Here is a 22,629-nt window from a genome sequence, read left to right as displayed (position 1 = left end):
ATCAGTATGGCTGATTTCCACGGTCGCGATGACATGGATAACTGGTGGTGAAATCTCAGCAGACCAGTAATTTGCTGACTGGTGAACAATGGTTGCATTCAGACCACCCGCTGCGGTCAGCCTCTCCTCTCCTCAGTCCTCACCCCGCTGTCTAACCACAGGCTTGTTAGAGGGTGCACAATCTAATCGCTGTCGGGAAACCTTGCATGTCAACATACAACATACAGGATACGAGGTTTCTGCCCGACATTGACGATTTCTCCCGTGGAATAATACCTACACCTAAAAACACCTTGCTTTAACAGCTTCATATTTTAAACCCCAGCGGTGTTCAGCCTCGAGAGTGTGTGTGTGTGTGTGTGTGTGTGTGTGTGTGTGTGTGTGTGTGTGTGTGTGAACATGCATGGTTTAAGTATCTGCAGCATGATTCACAATCTGCAGGCAGGTTAAATGTCGGCTTGTGTGGGAAGAGGAATAATGCAGTTTTTTTCCCTCTAAATTTTTTGATAAAATAATCTAATTTGGTGGTGTCTACACGAAACAGTGTGCTTGTGTGCGTGCGTGTGTGCGTGCGTGCGTAATTTAAAAATAAATGAAAGCAACATGAGGTATGAGGCATCACCAAATGAACAGTTTGACGTGAAATATTTGTGACATTTTCGGATCATTTTATTCGTCACACTCACACTCCTGGTGTGTATAATCGGTACGTGTGTTTCTTTCATGGCTGCGGCTGAAAAGTGGAGACACATTATAATTGAGTTAACATGTTACTGACTTGAATAAAACCTATGTGTATTTTTTATTTTGTTTTGTTTCCTGCAGCTTTATAGCTCAGTGGAGTTCGGCAGAAGATGGCAGCTTGTGCACGAGAGAGTGGCCCCCAATCGCTTCTATTGGTAAGCATACGATTTTCACTAGCAGTGTTGAACAAAGCTGTCAAATAATAATTGTAGTTGCGTAAAAAGTACTGCTTCTGTATTTGCCTCTGAGATGTTATAATACTAGAAATACATACAGTGTAGGTATAGCGCCAAGTGCTTTTCTTAGTACACAAAGTCGCTTTACAACAAAACAACTTTATTAGAAGAGAAATAGTTAAAAGGCTAAACATTCTGCAGAGAAAAAAAAAATCCATTAAGTTTAGACTAAAAGGCAGAAAGGGATTTGAATTAGGCTGGGAAAGTGAGTCTGAAAAGGTGGGCTTGAGTGAGGCTTTGAACAGGGCAAGGCTGGCGGCTTTGATGTGAGGTGGGAGTGAGTTCCAAAGGGAGGGCTGCAACTGAGAAAGCCCCGTCGAGCCAAGGTGCGTTTTTAGTTTTGGGGATGTCCAAGAGGTTTGCATCACCAGACCTGAGGGAGTGGGAGGGGGCGTGGCGTTGGAGGAGGATGTTGAGCCGTATCAAATACTTTAATTATTCCACTGTACTCAGGCAAACATAACGATATAACATTTGTCCAATTGTTACTCTTAATGTACAAATGTAGCCAAATGTTACTTATAAGAATTTTAAGTAACTGAGAATTTTACTGCATAGATATAACATATAGATGTTAAAACATATCAATTTAATTGATTTGATGTTTTTTTTCAACTTTGAGGGTGCAGAAAGTAGAAGGCCGACTCGACACTTTGAGGGAAAATGTGATTCATTATTATTGTAAAAAATCTAAATAGAGAGAAGGAGAAGTCCGCACGCAGTCTTTGCTCCAACAGTGTTTATTTTGTTAAAACACCATTCTAATCAGGACACGACATTTCAGCCGTGAGGGGCCTTCATCAGGGGATTTCACCTGATGCAAGCCACCTGCATTTATAAAAAATCTAAATAGGCATACTGAAAATGTAGCAGATTTCCAAGCTACTGTATGTTCATGATTTGAGGCATTTTATTCAAAACAGACCAATCCTGCAAACTTTGGAATCCAATCGGGATGGAATATGGAAAATTGGACAGATCCGTGTTGATTATAGGACTATCGGACAGATGCGTGTTGATTGCAGGTCTATCTATGTATACCGATTTGCGTGATTTTTGGACGAAATCTGTGGGAGTAGTTTTAATATATATTAAAAAAATGTTTTGCAAAAATTGGCCTCATAGTGGTGCTATAACAGTACGATCTGAACAATTGGGGGCAGAGGTTTTGCTCTGTCATCTGGACGGACGGACGGACGGACGGAGGCAAAACGTAGTTTCGGCCATGGCTTCGGCCCGGTGGAGACAATACAGATTCACAGATACAGGGATCTCCATATACTATACGGGCATACAAGGGACACAAACAGACAAGATAGATACAGAGATTCGTTGATTTATAGATATTCCTGGGAAACCGCTGATCTGACCAACTTCCATCCCACTTGGATGGAACTCCCTCAGCCACTCAGCAATACACTTGCCAAGTTGCTGAAGTTGATCGGTTGGAGGGTTTCAGACAGAGATTGCATGCATTTACAGTACTATGAGATGTGTGCTGGTAAGACATACGCCTTCCAAATTGATATGTGTATTTGGCCGCGGACCCCATTTTAAGAGTTTGAGTGCCAGGGACCCCCATAATATGTATTATAGACACAACCTTTAAAGTGTTGTCTGGTAGTTATAATGTGCTGTTGTGCCGAGTGGACGGACGGACGGACGGACGGACGGACGGACGGACGGACGGACGGACGGATGGATAGATAGATACTATTCACACACAGTGAGACAAAAATAAATCTGGATAATTAAATATCAATAACGTATTGTTATTAATTGTTATTAATATTATGTATTACCTTACCACATTTACCAGGTACACCGCCACTGCCAGTCAGAATAACTTAATAATGGGTTTTGGCAAGTCTGACGGAGTCTGTCGGACGGACACCACATTTCCCTTTTGGGCCTCGAGCTGAGAAAGTTTGGGAACCCCTGACAATATGAGTTTATCATGTCAGGGAAGGATTGCATTCAATTGCATCATGGAAACACAGACAATGGCCAAAATAGACAGAGGGACTGTTCTCTGTCAATAGCGGCTGTATATGGTTGGTGGTATATAGGTGCTCTATGACTTTTGTATTTCTAGAGTTCGTGTGTAATCTTAAAGGTATATTCAGTGATTTGACTTAATTCAAATATCACTTATTTTTTCTTTTTTTCTGGATAATCCTCCCTACTATAGAGTGTGCTGACCATATAAGGAGTTCCTCCCTGTCCCCAGTGAGCCCCTGGGGTCAAAAAACCCTAGTTTCAGTTTTGGTGGCGGGTGGCAAAACCTTCATCCAATCAGGATGAGTGGGGCCTTCCTCCAATCATGATCGAGTGGGGGCGGGCCTTGGTGCACATGCTGTTGGCCTGTTGCACTTCCCCCCACTGTAGAGCGTGCATGTGCACATTTTGTTACCGGGGCGGACTGGGTGGTTTTCCAAATCACCCAAATCACTGAATGCTCCTTTAATACTGTACTTTTGCTTTCTTTTTAAGTTGGTAAAGAAACAGTACACAACTTGAGAAGCTTTGTAGATTTTCTTGAGGCAAAGTAATAATGTCCATTGTTCCGCCTGCGCGCACCCCTGAATACCCAAAACGACACGTTCATTTTGACCTCTTCACATTGTGTTATGCAAGACAAAAAAAAACATTTTAAATCGATACAAAAACAAATAAATAAAAAATATCTGAACTCGACCCAATCTTTTACTTGCGGTCTTTGCGACCAGACCATCACAACATGGGAGAATACTTTTCTCCGAATGACTGGCCTCTGTAGTAATGTGTAACAAAAAGCTTTTGTTCGAAGGGCTGTAGGGAAACTGTCAAAAGTGGTAACAAGCCGGGTAGCCAGGAGTGAAGAGAGCCCAGAGGGCTGCTTGCTGCTGCAATGGCTGGCAGAGTTTCTATTTTAGGATCCATACTGTGTTGCGAAGTGTAGTGGTAACCCTGGTAATGAGGCTAAGCAAGAAACTCTCCAGCATGATGTGTACTTCGTCGTGCGGTCGTGTCGTGCGCCGAAAATAGCCGATCTACAAGCTCGCTGACCTTGTGAATCGTCTGTTTTTGGCGAGTGACACCGCCGTGCGACAAAGTATACAAGTAGGCCTATACACAAAGTTTACAGGAATACATTTGTCATCTTTATACTGCAAAATGTCCATCCATCCATCTTCAACCGCTTATCTGTAGTCGGCTCCACCAGAAAGCTCCAGACTTCCCTCTCCAGAGCAACATTAGTGAATTCCTCCTGGGGGGTTCCGAGACGTTCCAAGACCAGTGAGTCGATGTGTTTCCTCCAACTGCGCCTGGTCTGCCCTGGGGTCTCCTCCCAGTGGGACGTGCCTCGAGGACCTTCCTAGGGAGACGCCCGAGAGGCATCCTAACCAGATGCCCGAACCAACTAAGCTGGCTCCTTTCCAGGCGAAGAAGCAGCGACTCTACACCGAGTATCTCTCTCTCTCCCTCTCTCCAGGGAGATGCCAGCCACCCGTTGAGCCGTTCAGCCACTTGTATTCGCGACCTTATTCTTTCGGTCATGACCCACACCCATTTCGTGTGGTTTGGTCCATTGAATTCCATGTGTTGAATCACTAGGGACGACGCGCGTCAACATGCAACAGGACATATCACACCGCAGGGACAACGCTAAAACCGTCTCGACCCTTTGGTGTGGTTAGGGCTTTAGCTCACCGAGCCGTATACCCCCTCCGCCACGACTTTGCCTCGAGATCCTGTCCATGAAACAGGATAGGTGACAATGCGTAGCTCTGGCCGCGCATTGTAGTGTGCTATATTGATTTGCCAGCAACTTCAATGATATATTTATTAATTTTAATATCAAAAAGTTGGTTGCATGCTGTAACAACTCCCATGAACCTTGAAAAAGTATGTATTTGGATAATCACTTCTTTCGCTTAAGAAATTCAGACACTGAAAATGACACCAATCTGCAAGGAAACATCTGGCACTGCCTCCCTTTGATTTTTTTTCTTTTTTTGTATTTCTTTTTTCATGAGGCAACAGCTCCGTCTCATGACTAAACCACTCCTGTATTCCCCCCCTCCCAGCTGGTCCTACAGCGAAACGATCTCTTGGGATACAAGGACAGCTGTCAAAATCAATGTCGTACCCAGCAGTGGCGTGAACAGACATTTAGAGGGGCAGGTGCTCAAGTGAAAAAAGGGCACCTTGTGCAGCACGTGGAACCGGACGGTTTTTGGTGCATAAATAATATATTGTGCACGCCACTGGTACCCAGTCTGGTATTATAAGTCCAAAAGCTGAAGCTGATAGCTGAGTTTTACCTTCCAGTAACTATTGTAAAAAGGAAAAGTTTTAACAACAGCTATGGTTCTGGGCTTCTGGCTACCCGACTGAATTATTCAGTGGAAAATGGACATAATAGCCTGTAAGCAAAGTGAACTCAACTAGGCCAGCTTATTCAGAGATGGTTTCAACTGGAACGGGGGCCTTCAACATATTTCAGGCCAAGGACTCCTTACCTGAGAGTTTTATACATATTGTATAAAACTGTGTTGCACACTTGTATGACAGCACTATCAATTATACGGTTTGATATATATTATATACGGTATAGTATTTAGGTTTATTCTTAGAATGAATAGTGTCATTTTGAGTATCCAACATCTATTGCGATGAATGGATCGGTACAATATCGTTTCCAGGCCAGTCATGGTGAGATGTGGTTATGGCACACAGATTCAAGAGTAAATTCAAGTTTATTTGTTTACATATTATTTTTAAATAATAATAATAATACACTTGGCCATGGCTCTGTACTTGATCTGCTCTTTTTTTGCTCTACAACAAATCTCTTCACAGAAAATAACTGATCTACAAGCTACGCGCACATCAACAACGTTCCTATCACACAGATTTAGCGGGCCCCCTTGTGGTAACTCTAAGGACCCCCTATTGAAGCTGTGATTTAGAAATTCACCTACACTACCACAGCAAAGTGTTCATTCAACTCTCAAAGTGTACAAATTGACCCATAGGGTCAGTTTAATTAACAGTCCGGATATTACCGTCTAACTACAGTACAGTAGCAATGACTCTAATAATTAGAATTTCTGGTGATTATGGTCTCTCTCTCTCTCTCTCTGTCGTTCTCTCCTATGACGGTGCCTTTATTTCACTTCTGATTCTCCACTCCCTTTAAGATAAGCTTTAAGATAAACCTTACAAAAAAACTTTGGGAATTGCACTATACCATTTTTTGGATTTCAAGGGATGTGAAAAATGATTGGACACTGCATTTCCCAAACAAAGTAAACAAACAAACGGTCCGAAACGGTCGAGAAATTATTTAGTTATTGTGTTGCAGCTTTCCGTGCTCAGACACGCATCCATGCTGGGACACGTACACATACTGTACATACATAGGGACACACATAGCTGCATAATGGAGCAGAGGCACCGCTCAGAAATAAAGAATAATAGGGAGCAAACTAAACACATTTTGATGCTATATTTCTTTAGATGGGGAGCCCCCTGGAACTCCCCCTGAGGACCCCTAGAGGTTCTCCCGAAACCCACTTGGTTTATGACAGCCGTCATTGCATTTGACAGTTACCACCTTGTAGTTATAAAACCATTTTGCCATCGCCGCATGAAGCTTTATCTCCCAGATCTGACTGCACATGTAGCTACGATTGATGCCATTAGCTCTGTCGCCTGCCCCTTATTCCCCGGCCAAAATAGAGCGATGGTGATGGTCCTGAAACACATTTGTCTCCCTTACAGGTCGAAAATGGGTTTGGACAAAGAACCGGGCTTAATTCACCTGGAAACCAGCATCTCTGAAGGACGTGAGTAATTGTTTTCTGAGTTGACTTCTCCATTCCGCGGCGTGTTCGTACTGTGTTGTACTAGAGTAGAGAAGGAGTTGTGTGTGCCATGCCTCTGACGGCTAACATGAAGGGACAGAGGGAATGCCCAGGTGAAGGAACACACAGTGACACTGGAGGGGAAAGTAATGCATGTATTAGAATGTGTTCTGAAGCTGTGCGTGTGCGTGTGTGCGCATGTGTGCACGTGCATGTTTGTGTATCGCTCATTTTCATGAGCGATAGTGACAACTGGGACACTGTTCACACTTGTTTTGATGAATGAGCCACACACACACACACACACACACACACGCGCACACACACACACACCCCACTGTATATTCCTTCTTGATTATTGTTATGCCTATTATTATAATCTAAATAATGCATACATAAAATAAATATTAGTAGCAAACTCAAGATTGTTTGTTTTTGTTTGTGTAGTTTTTTCAGTCTAATATAGCAAAGCAGTGGCGTGTCACCTATTTGCAGTTAAATCACGGCTTGAGCCCTGGAGGCAATAGACACTGCCGTCTACGCACGCACACGCACGCACACGCACACACACGCACACACAGTCACACACACACAGTCAGACCTCCAAGCCACCCTCTCTCAGAAGCCATCACTATTGATCATGAACATGTGGTCAAAGGGGACACGTGGCTGGCAGAGGCTAACACTTTGGGACAGCCACTCTCTCTGCACTGCCAATGAAGGCAAGGAAAGCAATTGGCCCCCTGGCCGTCTGTCTCCCCCCCACAGCCTACCTGTCCACTGAGGCCACCTTATTGACACTGGAAATGGAAGGACCCAATGGAGGCCGCTCAGTGAAGGCTGCCTTTCTTCACTGGCCTAATGCCCTTTTGAAAAAACGTCGGGTTTATTTAAACCCTTGAGAAAGTACATATGGAACCAAGGTCCGCTCAGCACTCCGGGTGAAGGCTATAGCCTGCACACTTAGGTGTTTTTTTCTCTCTCCACATATGGCGCATTTGGAACCAGAGGAACGTCAAAGGAGTATACATGATGGTGTCCTATCAATAAGGAACTGGGGAATACCACTCATTTTCAACATTGAACTATGTCCTTAATATAACTTAGAGTTGTTGTGTGGAAATAATAACAATCACACCCGTGTGAAGTGAGGGGCGCTCTTATCATCGTACATGTACTTACATGATCTCATTCCGGCCAATCAGAAAATGCGTCCTCACCTTCGTCTTCAATTTGTGTGTTACGCAATGTTTGTGTTTACACGGACACTCAAAATTGTCCATTCATTGTCAATTAATGTTTGTGTAGGACAAAATATACCTTAGAAAAGTCCCCTTTTCTAAGGTATATTAATGACATAGTTCAATGTTGAAAATTAGTGGTATTCCCTTTTAAATGAGGTCGGCGGGTGGATGGATTAGTTTGGATGTAGCTGGTTATCAATCATTTAGCTGGAGACCCCCTGGAACCCTCCCAAGGACCCATGGGGGTCCCCGGACACTAGTGTACTGTCATCTGTGCCATGACTTGACGTGTGTGTGTGTGTGTGTGTGTGTGTGTGTGTGTGTGTGTGTGTGTGTGTTACAGAGGCGCTGTATGTCACCTGCAAGCTGCAGAACTGCACAGATGCCAACAAGGGGAAGCCATTCCCCGGCTACATTGACCCCAATTCTCTGGTGGTGCAAGATGAGTATGTCTTCGTCCAGGTAGGACATTTTCCCGGGTTTCAAAAAAAATAAAAATTGCCGCTAAGACAATTTGTTCTGTGAACAGTATCTGTACTGTCCTTGTTTTTGTTTTATACTTAATACGCTCACATTACATTATGAATGAAACACTTGAGCCTTCAACTTGGTTTACGAACTTGCTCCATTTACAGCCCTTACTGTACATCTACTGTACATAGTAGTTAGTTAGTTGCTGCGAGAGTGAGGTCTAGCCAACACCAACTCGGGATTCCTGGATCGCTGCCCTCCACAAATTCCTATCCAACATCAGGTTCTTGAGCTCTGCAGTGTTGTCAGCCAAGCTGTCGCGCCGCAGCACGTCTACATAGGTGGTACGCTTCTTTCCCCTCCTGGCTTTGCCCTGGGTTGGCTGTCACATAAACGTTCAGATTTCAAATATGAAGTGCTCACCCCAAGACCACGGATGTTACAATTCTCCTCGGGCGCAGTAAGTACCCGTATGTTCCGTATTGTTCATTATGGCGAAAAAACAGATAAAATGGCCACCGAATGGAGCAAGTGCATAAACAAGGTTGAAGTTCCGCCATGGCACTCTTGACGGACAAGCGTCATGAACCATGGCTATGAAAATAGCAGATCTACAAGCTCACGACGCGGTGCAATGCGACATGCCGTGAGCGTTTTTGGAAGATTTCAGGAAAACCTACAACGATGCATTGATATTAAAAATAAATGTAGTTTGTACTTTTGAATACTTAAAGGAGTAGTTCACCCCCAAAATGAGTTTTTTTTCCCTATCGATTACTCACCCCATGGAGACACGAATTCATGGATTTGTTTTTGTCGCATTCCTACGCCAATAACTGGCTGATTCCCTACTATGTTTCCGGTAGGAGACACAAATGAGACTCTTTTGTGTATCCTACCGGAACCACTGCTGGTTGTTATTTGCTTAGGAATGCAACAAAAACAAAAACATGTCCATGAATTCACGTCTCCATGGAGACATTTGAGAGAATGTCATTTTGGGGGTGAACTATCCCTTCAAGTAAATAACAAAATACTTGTTTAATTAATTAATTTACAATAATTTAAAACCATGTACTTATAAGTATTCATATTTTTTAAGCAAGTACTCAGTATTAGCCTGACACTCAGAACTGAATTTACGTGGCTAGCGATTCAGGGCTGGAGCCATGCAGGCAAAGGCAACTCCAGCATTTGAACAGATCAAATTACACTTGTTGAGTAATGTTTGACCAGGAGTATCTGTAGGCTACTTTGACTCAAGTGCTGGGGTTGAACAGCGTACTCATGTCCGTGGTGCGGACATGAGTACGCTGTTCAACCCCAGAACATTATGGCATTATGTAATCGGTCCCACAAGTGTGAAATAAATGAGGACCGTGTGAGTGCCTGGACTGCCTGTTTCTCTGCGTTTTCCCTGCATGGTTTCATCATCACACTCAGGTCTCAACTGGTGGGCGGCCAATCTACTATGTGTCATCCAAGAGAGACGTGTTTACACCCATGAAGCTGCCCAAGTACACTTTGCCCAAGGTGAGCACTGTTCCTGTCTGACACAAATCTGTCCAAACACCATGGGCTCCATTTTCGTCACTGCTAAACCCCTTATCCCTAAACTTCTTTGCCTTTTTATTTTATTTTTTACTATTACTATTTATTTTACTATTTTGAAAAACATGTTTGAATAGTTCAACTAGCCAATCTACATTGACACGTTGTGAGCTTGTAGACTGGACATTTTAACTATTCAAAAAGTATTTGCAAAATAGTAAAAAGAAGTAAAAAGTATAGTAAAAAAAGTTTAGGGATAAGGGGTTTAGCGGTCACCGCTAAACCCCTTATCCCTAAACTTCTTTGCCTTTTTTTTGGTAGATTGGCTAGTTGAACTATTCAACTATTCAAAAATGTTTTTCAAAATAGTAAAAAAAGGCAAAGAAGTTTAGGGATAAGGTGTTTAACGTGACGAAAATGGAGCCCTAAATCTTTAGCCTGAAGGTGAATACATAGGACCACACATAGGACTTTGTTGTGTTATCCTTTTAGCTGTGATGCACGATATAATCGGTACCATATCGAAATTGGCCATATCGGCCACAAAAATGCCAATGCGGATCAGTCTAAAAATAATCCACATTATTTTCACAGATATTGATGATGCAATAATAATGTGACTGTCAATGGCTCTGTGGCGCTTGTTTTGTGTATTTCTGATATTGAAGGCAGCATATAATCGGAATCGGTCAGAATCGGTGTCGGCAGATATGACCCTGCAAATAATCGGAGATCGGATATCGGTCATAAATTCATAATTGTGCACCCCTACTTTTAGCCTTAATGTCTTACTGTGCCACATGCTGTTTACATTTTTATTTTATTTTATGACTAACAAAGTATTCAATCAATCAAATGTCCTAAGTATCCCTTCCAGTATTGAAGTCCCTTCATTTGAAGTGGTCAAAATGCAGCTTACATTAATGATTAACATAATTATCGTCTCTGTCGGGTGGAAATCTCATATATCCAAAACTGTTATTTTTCAGGATTCAAATTCAAAGGTAGTTTTTACCTGTGCCGAATATAAGATGACTCTGATTATAAGATGAGCCCCATTTTTCAAGACTCATTTGTGGAAAAAGAACATTGAATGTCAAATAGTCTAGTCCCCGATTATAATACGACCCCGTTTTTTTAGGATATTTCCATTGGAAAAAAACGTAGTCTTATATTCAGCAAAATAGGGTACAAGCTCAAAACACGTTACTAACTTCATGCCACATTTTGAGCTTGTGGACCTGCTACTTTTGCTACTTTTGTGTGACGCTGTAGTACGATCAAGTAGGACAACCATTAAAGGAAAAAAAACACAAAAGATTTAAAATATGGAGATATTAGGCTCTATTTTCAGTAGAGCCTAATATATAATATAAATCCCTAATCCCACTACTTGGGGATTTAGCATTGTGCAAAGGCTGTTCCAGTGCAAACATTGCTAGCTTGAGACACCAGCCTTATCCCTAAAACACCTGCTACCCATTACATTATGCATAGGTGTGGTTTGGGCATTACAATATTAAAATCAATCACCGTGCCAGACTGCACAACCCTAATCCCAGTGAAATTTTATGCCCTCTCCCTCTCCCATGGAAGAGCCATGTTGCCTACTAATAAAATGATATTTGATATACATAATTATCACTCACACATTGCTTTTTATAGAGAACTTTAAATTGTTCTGGATTAATTAAACAAACTCTTCAGCCGCACTGGGGCACCGATAAGATTGGACATTACACATTACGTCTGCTTCCTTACCTTCTAGCCTTTGATTGCCTTTCAATAAAACCCTATTTGATAGACAGATCACCTACATCTTACTGATTATAGAGAATGTTATATTATTGTAATTCGTTTTTTATTTCCTAAGCAATTAATTAATTAATTGTCTTCTTTGAATAGACTATCATCTTATTTAAACACAATTAACACAAGGAACTCACTTCTTCTGATTATAGTCAAGTTGGCATAGCGGGTGATTTTAGAATCTGCTTATTTGCTTATGTGCATTCCCAAACCTGTGAAGGCAAGATAGCAATTTTGGGGATAAGCGACAATAGTACCTCTTATATACTATGGCTGTAGTATAAGAAACACTTTAAGTACAGTACATGAATGGAACCACCCCACAACATACCTTCTTCAGCCTGTTCCCGGTTTGATTTCCAGCTGGCTGGACTGCATGTTTGCTGTCCTGTGTGTCTTATTGCCCTGTTCTCTGTACACCTGTCCTGCCTCTCTCTCACTGACAATATCGAAATAAAGCAGAACTGTCGAAAAGCTTATGTTAAAAAAATATATACTTGACAGATGTTTTGATGTTGTTGCTTTTTTATTTTGCTTTGTTTTTCCACGGAACACATTCCACAGATCCATGTCCATGTTGTTTTAGAGGTTCAGCTGTCATGGAACAACAAAGTCCGTCTCTGTTGAAACATTGGCTCAACTTAGAGCGCTTCACAGCTGGCTCTGCTTGTCGCCATCTTTGATATTTTGTGTTTGAATCAAGGCCAAAAAAATGAAATCACACTGGCTATGGAATTGCTATTCTGGGCAGCTCTGTTTGTGTGCATATGGCCCTACTCGTCACACCCCCGTTGACAAATAAACATGTTTTATTCAATCAAGCCATGTTCGTCACGGTCGCTCTCGTTTCTCTCCAAGGTGTTGTTGGCACAGTCAGGGGTAAATTAAAACACACAAGAGAGCAGCGTGCAGTCCTTTGCGTAAACTCTACCCGACGATCATAATCATCTCATAATAAGTGCAATATCCTCAAAGTTAGAGATGCAATATGTGAATGCTAAATATTCTGATTGTGATTACTGTATAACTTTAACCCTATTTTATACTTGGCCGTTTGCCAGTGTTGTGCAGTGAAAATAGGCAATCTACAATCTCAGTCCTGCCCCGGTCCCTCAGCTTTTCTGACAATGTGCCCCCCTGAACAATTTAGTTGAATAGCCCTGTTGTACATAATTGCACAAGTAGGTAATCATTGCCATTTACATGAGTTCATGCTACACATGAGTGCATGCTACTGGACAAGTATAACAAATTACTGAAAATATAAATGAATATAATATAAATGAACAACAACAACAATGACAGTAGAGGTGTACTGTACATCGCAGTCACTTCAGAACCAACAATCTCTGGCGACAGAGTGAGTGACTGTAATTAAGGCCAATTTATGCTTGGAGTGACAACAACGCGTCTCACTAAGTGTCTCACTACAGTACATGTCTCACTAAATGTCTCCAGACACAGTCCTGTATGGCCAAGCCATGCTATTCATACTGTACTGTCTGCAACTCACCGACAGTCACGCCACAAAATGTAAACAAGGAAGTGGAGGTGGCCTCTCGGCATCTCCGTGGTGGCGGAGCTTACCTCATCCTCCCAACCAATCAGAGTATGCTGTAGATATACAGGAGCTTGTTAGATCATCTATTTCACATCCGCCCGCAACTTACTGTAGCATAACTCAGGCTTGACTCACACTATAGATCAGGGGTTCTCAACCCGTTGGTCGCGACCCCTCGGGGGGTCGCCAAATTATTTTAGGGGGTCCCCAAATTATTTTTTAAAAAAAAAAGAAAAAAAAAAGATTTTTTTTTAAATTTTATTTTCACGATTTTTCTAAAATAGCAGACCTACAAGCTCGTAGCGCGCCACTCGGTGGCGCGCTATGAGCTTGTAGATCTGCTATTTTTCAATAGCTAAATTATAACATAATGCTTAAAACACCAAAAGGGGTTCCCGCCCAAAATGGGTTAAGGTTATTGTAGCAGTCAATTTATATTGGGGGTCGGGAGGGGGCGGGGCGGGGGTCCCGAGACGTTGCCAAAGCATTTTCGGGGGTCCCCGGCCAAAAACGTTGAGAACCCCTGCTATAGATCTTAACATCCATTGTTTCCGGGTCTGTGTCTCTTACTAGGAACTGCATGTGATCAGTACAGACGACAACCGCGTGGTGGCCGCCGTCCAGGAGTGGAACCAGAATGAAACCTACAACCTGTACGTGTCCCGAACGGCAGGCGTCTACTACACCCTGGCCCTGGGGAACGTGGTCAGCAGCATGGGTCTGGAGGGCAACGTGATGGTTGACCTCTATGAGGTAAAAACGTCCACAAACCAACCAGTTACATGTAGCAATTTGGCCATCTTGTTTTTTGTCCACTTTCTTCACTAATGTCCCCCCAGCTAGGTAAAATATATAAGGTATGTGTCTGCCTGTTTGTCTATTCCTAATCAATGGAGTTACTATTTAAAAGTGAGAATACTGTGGCAGAGGTGCATGGTTCATAACTGGCCAACAATGCTGGCGCCTGTGTCAAGCTTCCGTTTTATAAATTCCTCCAGGTGGGCATAAACCATGTACAGTAAAGTTTTATACAGTGCACATGCCTGTTTAAAGAGCTTACAGTTATCAAAAGTAAAAATAAATAAATAAAAAATAATATATATATATATATATATATATATATATATATATATATATATAGGATGCTGCAGCTGCAGTGATGGTACCGTACCTTACTTATTGTTTTTATTTTTCTATCAAATACCTTATGGCTCTTTTATATAAGTGTTTCTCACAACAAAACCTTATACAGTAGGTTTCTGGAGAAAAAAAAAGAAAAACAGCAAGATTATCCTTTTTGTTTTATATAATCATGCGACTACTGTGTGTTAGAAAACTGAAATGCAGCGCTAGGAGAGGAGTGGTGTAACAGCGGTCGACATTTATGTTCCCGCTGTTTCCATTTTGGCACATTTCTCTGATATTAGAAAGAAAATGCACTTGATTGACGATTGCCCAGCATGGAGGGTTATTATAGCCAGGGATCAATATTTCAGCACTATGGGAGATAGAGAGAATGAAATGTACGCCTCATTTTGGAAGTAGATCTTGCTGCTGCAGGTATAGGTCTACTGTTTGCAGAACACATTGTGTGAATACGAAGCAGCTTTCAGAGTGCTGACACCAACAAAGGCAATAACAGACTGGGCCAAGGATATAGATTTTTGTCAGGGGGGGAGTTGAGATTATTCCTTTCTTGATGAATAACTGCTGATATTAGTTCGCCAAATGTACCCGATACAAAGGCAAGGATAGGTAGAAGCATTCTACGTGTTTCCAAGAAGGAAATATCAGCATCAGCTAGGGCCTGCAACTATCCATTATTTTCTTCCTGATTGTTCTATCGATTATTTTTTATTTTATTTTTATTTTTTTTACATATCAAGTCAATGTGAAAACAATAATAATGCTAATCCTTTTTTGTGTGTGCAAAAATATGCATCACATTGTGAAGCCAGTAGATTGTCTATTTTCGCTAATTTGGAGGGGAAAAAAGCTATATTTTTTGTTAAACCAATTATCTTTTTAATTAAACAATTCATTTGATTAACAGTTGCACCCGAGCATCAGACATTTGTGACTAAATTTGACTGAGGGACTGCCATTGGATTTTTTTTAATTTTCTTTTTTTCGTGTCATATGAAAGCAGGGAATCATAGCTTCAAATTGACATATTGGTTGTTCAGTTTGACCCACCAGTTTTGGAGATATGGCTTATAGAGTAATGTCTTGCAGAAAACAGCGAGTTGAGAAAACAGACTTGAAAGGTTCACTTCTGTGGTCTCTAACATTACACCTAGCTACATGTTTAAGCATTTATTTCATATTTACATGTCGATTTCAGCTCTGACACTTATTGCAGACGTGCTCTAGTATGTGAAGAGTCTGCCTGTGCTATAAAAAAAGGTTTTTCTCCTCTGGTGAAAAGCTGGAATTTGCGCGATGGCAGGCTCTCAGTCAAATCTGGTCACAATTTTGTTGGAGTCAAAATATGAGCTATGAATCAAATAATTAGACTTGTTCATCATGATACCTCCCACACCTGAAAACCACTTCCATTTGCCCGCAGTGACCGAATCAAATCCATTGGATTGATTGGGTCGCCACCTCAAACACAACATAATATGTTTCAATGTGGCCTGAAGCAGACATTTAGCATATTGCGCTGCTCCAGGTCACATTGAAGCATCTGTCATTCGTCGAGAGGACGGTGTTTCACCAGATGATGCCACTGTTATCGACTCACGAGTCACGACGCCAGTATCCCCAAAGCTTGTTTCCAACGCCACCCAGAACATGCATGGACTCTTTCACACACTCTCAGACACATATTGATTGGCAGGAGACCCCAGACAATCAGTCATTTCCTGCGCAGAATGCTGTATGTAACACTATTGGATTTAGCTGGAGATACAGAAGTGGTAAGCTTGTAAGGATTTGTCCATGTCACTGGGCTTGTGATTTCCATCAGAGTATGAATAACCTATATGTACGTGCGTGTGAGAATAGAATAGCCGATCGTGTGCGATGTAACACTCTTATTATTGTTGACTATTTATTTGTTGATTCTCATACAATTGTAAAGCGGTTAATATTTCCTAGGTGGCAGGGATTAAGGGGATGTTCCTGGCCAACAAGAGGACAGAAAGCCAGGTGAAGACTTACATAACGTACAACAGAGGCAGAGACTGGAGGCTACTGCAGGCTCCAAGCACCGGCCTGAAAGGAAACAATATCCACTGTGTTTTGGTAAGTGTGTGTTTATGTTTCATCTATTCTACATGACCGTTTATATACTGTATATATCTGAGTGGATACGACAAACAGTGAGGATATGTTGCAGTGTGATAGTTTAGTTTCCATCAAAGCTATAGGCCTTATCAGAAGTTTTCTTGATCCCAGCACTGATGAGGCTGCATGGAGCTCTCAGAAAGAGCAGCGCCCATCAAAGCTGCTCCGAGACCGCTGGGCTTAAAGGTCAGATGTTTTCATTCAGCCCAATACGATGTCCTCCCATTTACCAAACGCAGGCAAGAGGCATCAAAAGACAAGAGAAAGACAGCATTTTCTCTGACTAACAAGCCTCCCTGAGCTCAATGTTTCTCATGGTACATTAGGTTCCTAGCTCGCTTACAAAGTTTGCAATTTCGCTTTATCCTTTACTCCGCGGGAGGCTTATTCTTTTATTTTGTGTATCATGTACTGCTGGTTCAAGCTGATTGCCTACTGATGTGTTTGTGAAGAGTTGTGTCAAGACAGAAGAATAAATAAATAAATACAATCTCATTAGCATATGGGGGTCCGTGTTACTGACAACTGTTCGGTGACAAAGCTTGTTTGTTAGTTTTCTTTTAGCAGTAGCTGTAAACAAAAAACATTATACACCTTTTTTTAAAGTAATTATTAATCCTGTAGCGTGCCTCGCTATCCTCTCACATTATACAGTCATTTGTCAGGAAATGTCAGAGTTTTAATAAACCTCTAAACAGCCCGTCACAACATGGCGCGCACCACTGGCATTTTGCTGGGTTGTAATGAGAATCGTGGCGGTAAAGGTTATCCCAATCAGAATTAATGGTGAGACAAGCCAATAAGGGACACAATGCTTTTGAAGAATCTTATGATTTGGATTTGGGAATTAGGGTTGAACTTTTTAGTTGAAATGTCGAACACTGCTGGGCGATATGACTTCAAATCAATAATCAGGATTATTTCATACTTTTGACTCGATTATGATAAATAATGTATTTTATTGTGACAGCAATGTGACACAATGTGACAATGTTCGGTTGTTGTGTGTACTGTAGGCCTACACCACCCATTGTACCAGGAAGTGTAATACAGGGTTAAGATAATCAAACTAATCTAAATTGATTAGTTTGATTAAAAAAAATCTTTTGATTTGTTGATATAAAGAAGTCGGTTATTCTAAATATTGGTTTTGATATATTTAATTAATTTAATGTATTACTTGCCCAGCCCTAATATACATACAGTACAGTCTGTTTCATATCATACATTTCCTGTGGTTTTGATCCTGGAGTTTTCGTTCCTGAGGGTTAGCGGGTATATTGTAATTGTGTTTTGCATTGTATACTTTTCTCTGGACATAAGCATCTGGAATAAAGTATATACTTGTTTTGTTTGTTCTGCCGTCCTACGTACAGCCCTACTGCTCCTTGCACCTCCATCTCCATGTGTCAGCTAACCCCTACACGTCAGGAAACATAGCCAGCAAGGACTCAGCACCTGGGATCATTGTGGCATCAGGTAGGTGAAGTGAGCTATCCTCTGGAGTAGCAGCGGTGGCCGAACGGTTTGCGGAGCGGTCATGATACCGGAAGGTCGCCAGTTCGTATCCCCGGACCGGCACGTTAAAATTACCACCGCTGAAGTGCCCTTGAGCAAGGCATTGAACCCCTACCATGAAATGTTCTATGAGCAGGGTGTGGCTGTAAACAAGTCTTGAGCTTAGTCCACTTCCCTGGGTAAACAAAGAACTTTGCTTACTTTGCTTAGCATGTTGCCGCAGTACAGGAGGCTGCATTTCTAGGACCCTAGTTTTTAGCAGCTCCACCCAGTGAATGAGCATGAGTGCTCGACGTACAGTAGAAGCGGGGGGAGGAATTTCAAAATAACTTAATGACTCAGTTTTGTTTGTAAATACATCAAAGATGCGATTATAATCCATCTATTATTAGATAGATAACTGGAGGTCGAGAACTTGGGGTCATGTGATCAATGACATCACCTCGGTGTACTATCCAAGAGGAAAATTAGCAAGAGAGGCCAACTTTGCTTTACTTCCCGTATCTACGTGAGGTGGGCGGTAACATTATTAGGAGACGGGAAGAATGTTGGAGTCTATTCATTTCCAATGGGAGAATGAACGTGAACACAGCTTCTGAACCATTCCTTAACTCCATGGTCACTGAACTAAATACTGGACCCAATCATCACAAGGCACACAATATTTACAAGATATTCATAGTAAAATGGCTTCTTTTAGCGAGACAAATCAGGAGCAAATCTACTTTGTTAATGACATGTCTTTATCCCAGCAACAAACTCGATTTGAGATGAGTCCGGAAGCCTCTCTCTGTCCATCTGCAATTTGACGGACAACACATAGGGGGCTCTGGCCCCATATTTAAGATGACAATATGTGAATATTAATAATATTCACATAACGTGAAATGAATGGACATATTAAAAGTGAAATAAAATGTTCCAATGCTTAATAATATAATTTTCCATAACTGTCTTAGACTCTTGGTTGATGGGGGCTGATTTGGGAAATGGCATTTGACATATAATGCTCTCTGCTCCACATAACGTTGTCAGTGTTGTTCTCAGCCTGGGAGAGGGGATGGGGGGTGGGGAGGTCGGGGAGAAGCAAACCACGCCTACTATATTTAGGAGATCATTTGCAGGCTTTGTGTACAATTTCGCCTATAGTGGCTCCAATGAAGTTGGCCCATCTTCATAAATAGACCATCTTTGGTACTATGCAGGCCAAAGAGTATACACCAAGGTGATGTCACTGATCACATGACCCCAAGTAAGTTCTAGACCTCCAGTTCTAAGCTAAACAGAAGGAAGGGACTTTTTTTATTATGTTCACACAACTCTAAGTTATATTAATGGCATAGTTCAATGTTAAAAATGAGTGGTATTCCCCTATGGGATATGGCCTTGTCTCGGCCAGGTGGAAACAGCAGCGGAGAATTCTGGAACTCCTCATTTTAGAGCAACCAGTGCAATCTTACATGAAACACGAGTTTCCAACATTATTCTGTATCTTTGAGATTGCAGTTGCCTTCAATCCTCTCTATCTTAATTCCACTCACTTTTTTTAAACTTCAATAGCGGTCCACATTTCCCACAGGCAACCTGACAGCATGTGTGTGCGCGTGTGTGCGCGCACTGTGCGCGTGTGTGTGGGCGCGTTATCTCACAGTTGAGCAGGGCCAGATCACATCACATCACATCACATCACAGAAGCCTAGCCTTAGCCTAAAGGTAACCATAGTGTCTATCAGCCTTTAGCCATGGTGTCTAGCCACTGTTATCTGGGTACGGCCGGACTCACATATGCACGACCGGATAGGTCCCCTGATGTGGCCAGTACTTTAGTTGTATAGGGTGGGTGCTTGTATAGGTGCAGGGTGGGTGCTGGGTGGTTGTATAGGTGCAGGGCGGGTGCTGGGTGGTTGTATAGGTGCAGGGTGGGTGCTGGGTGGTTGTATAGGTGCAGGGTGGGTGCTGGGTGGTTGTATAGGTGCAGGGTGGGTGCTGGGTGGTTGTATAGGTGCAGGGTGGGTGCTGGGTGGTTGTATAGGTGCAGGGCGGGTGCTGGGTGGTTGTATAGGTGCAGGGTGGGTGCTGGGTGGTTGTATAGGTGCAGGGTGGGTGCTGGGTGGTTGTATAGGTGCAGGGTGGGTGCTGGGTGGTTGTATAGGTGCAGGGCGGGTGCTGGGTGGTTGTATAGGTGCAGGGTGGGTGCTGGGTGGTTGTATAGGTGCAGGGTGGGTGCTGGGTGGTGGTTGTATAGGTGCAGGGCGGGTGCTGGGTGGTGGTTGTATAGGTGCAGGGTGGGTGCTGGGTGGTTGTATAGGTGCAGGGTGGGTGCTGGGTGGTTGTATAGGTGCAGGGCGGGTGCTGGGTGGTTGTATAGGTGCAGGGTGGGTGCTGGGTGGTTGTATAGGTGCAGGGTGGGTGCTGGGTGGTTGTATAGGTGCAGGGCGGGTGCTGGGTGGTTGTATAGGTGCAGGGTGGGTGCTGGGTGGTTGTATAGGTGCAGGGTGGGTGCTGGGTGGTTGTATAGGTGCAGGGCGGGTGCTGGGTGGTTGTATAGGTGCAGGGTGGGTGCTGGGTGGTTGTATAGGTGCAGGGCGGGTGCTGGGTGGTTGTATAGGTGCAGGGTGGGTGCTGGGTGGTTGTATAGGTGCAGGGTGGGTGCTGGGTGGTTGTATAGGTGCAGGGTGGGTGCTGGGTGGTTGTATAGGTGCAGGGTGGGTGCTGGGTGGTTGTATAGGTGCAGGGTGGGTGCTGGGTGGTTGTATAGGTGCAGGGCGGGTGCTGGGTGGTTGTATAGGTGCAGGGTGGGTGCTGGGTGGTGGTTGTATAGGTGCAGGGTGGGTGCTGGGTGGTGGTTGTATAGGTGCAGGGTGGGTGCAGGGTGGTTGTATAGGTGCAGGGTGGGTGCTGGGTGGTTGTATAGGTGCAGGGTGGGTGCTGGGTGGTTGTATAGGTGCAGGGTGGGTGCAGGGTGGTTGTATAGGTGCAGGGTGGGTGCTGGGTGGTGGTTGTATAGGTGCAGGGCGGGTGCTGGGTGGTGGTTGTATAGGTGCAGGGCGGGTGCTGGGTGGTGGTTGTATAGGTGCAGGGTGGGTGCTGGGTGGTTGTATAGGTGCAGGGCGGGTGCTGGGTGGTTGTATAGGTGCAGGGTGGGTGCTGGGTGGTGGTTGTATAGGTGCAGGGTGGGTGCTGGGTGGTGGTTGTATAGGTGCAGGGTGGGTGCAGGGTGGTTGTATAGGTGCAGGGTGGGTGCTGGGTGGTGGTTGTATAGGTGCAGGGTGGGTGCTGCTGGGTGGTTGTATAGGTGCAGGGTGGGTGCTGGGTGGTTGTATAGGTGCAGGGTGGGTGCTGGGTGGTGGTTGTATAGGTGCAGGGCGGGTGCTGGGTGGTTGTATAGGTGCAGGGTGGGTGCTGGGTGGTGGTTGTATAGGTGCAGGGTGGGTGCTGGGTGGTTGTATAGGTGCAGGGTGGGTGCTGGGTGGTGGTTGTATAGGTGCAGGGCGGGTGCTGGGTGGTGGTTGTATAGGTGCAGGGTGGGTGCTGGGTGGTTGTATAGGTGCAGGGCGGGTGCTGGGTGGTTGTATAGGTGCAGGGTGGGTGCTGGGTGGTTGTATAGGTGCAGGGTGGGTGCTGGGTGGTTGTATAGGTGCAGGGTGGGTGCTGGGTGGTTGTATAGGTGCAGGGTGGGTGCTGGGTGGTTGTATAGGTGCAGGGTGGGTGCTGGGTGGTTGTATAGGTGCAGGGTGGGTGCTGGGTGGTTGTATAGGTGCAGGGTGGGTGCTGGGTGGTTGTATAGGTGCAGGGTGGGTGCTGGGTGGTTGTATAGGTGCAGGGTGGGTGCTGGGTGGTTGTATAGGTGCAGGGTGGGTGCTGGGTGGTTGTATAGGTGCAGGGTGGGTGCTGGGTGGTGGTTGTATAGGTGCAGGGTGGGTGCTGCTGTGCGGTTGTAGTAGATGGTTGAGTGAGTTGGCAGCAGAGGGGGTTTACTTCTGAAAGTTGATAATCAACTATTAGCCTGAGCTAACGCTAGACCTTTCTGGCCTAGATGGGAGGGCCGCGGCTCAGATTTACGCACCCCCACCATTGGTTCACCGATCTGTCCGTCAGCTCCGGTCTCTCCTCCCCCCCAGTGCAGCACTGTTATTGTGTCGACCAGAAGCAGAAACCACTGGTTGCTGGAGTATACCATTCTAACGGACTGTCAAAGTTATTTCCACAGAGTCGGCACACGTTGGTTTTTTTCTTAGACGGTGGTGGGTTCTTTAGCCATTCTCCTCATTTTCCTCGCATAGCCTCATTTGAAGTTCCACTGGTAATGATTTCCTCACGGTGTTATTTTGACGGGTGCACACCGCTCAGAG

At 43.8% G+C, this 22,629-nt stretch overlaps 1 protein-coding gene across 2 annotated transcripts in view; it reads left to right on the top strand.

Annotated features, from left to right (window-relative positions):
- Positions 1–22,629, top strand: part of sorcs1 (sortilin-related VPS10 domain containing receptor 1) — a 207,167-nt gene that overhangs the window by 138,184 nt on the left and 46,354 nt on the right. For both annotated transcript variants that reach the window (XR_013789911.1, XM_079499906.1), the window contains exons 5-11: positions 826–899; positions 6,750–6,814; positions 8,420–8,538; positions 9,991–10,080; positions 14,042–14,221; positions 16,571–16,717; positions 18,136–18,238. Coding sequence is in view for 1 of the 2 variants with exons in the window: in XM_079499906.1 (XP_079356032.1) it covers positions 826–899; positions 6,750–6,814; positions 8,420–8,538; positions 9,991–10,080; positions 14,042–14,221; positions 16,571–16,717; positions 18,136–18,238 (778 nt within the window). In the remaining variant the exon portion in view is untranslated. The remainder of the gene's footprint in view (positions 1–825; positions 900–6,749; positions 6,815–8,419; positions 8,539–9,990; positions 10,081–14,041; positions 14,222–16,570; positions 16,718–18,135; positions 18,239–22,629) is intronic.

The sequence above is a fragment of the Electrona antarctica genome, assembly GCF_951216825.1.
Source record: "Electrona antarctica genome assembly, chromosome: 4".
NCBI classification, from domain to species: domain Eukaryota; kingdom Metazoa; phylum Chordata; class Actinopteri; order Myctophiformes; family Myctophidae; genus Electrona; species Electrona antarctica.
Note: the sequence above shows the minus strand (reverse complement) of the source record. Positions and strands in the feature narration are given on the sequence as shown.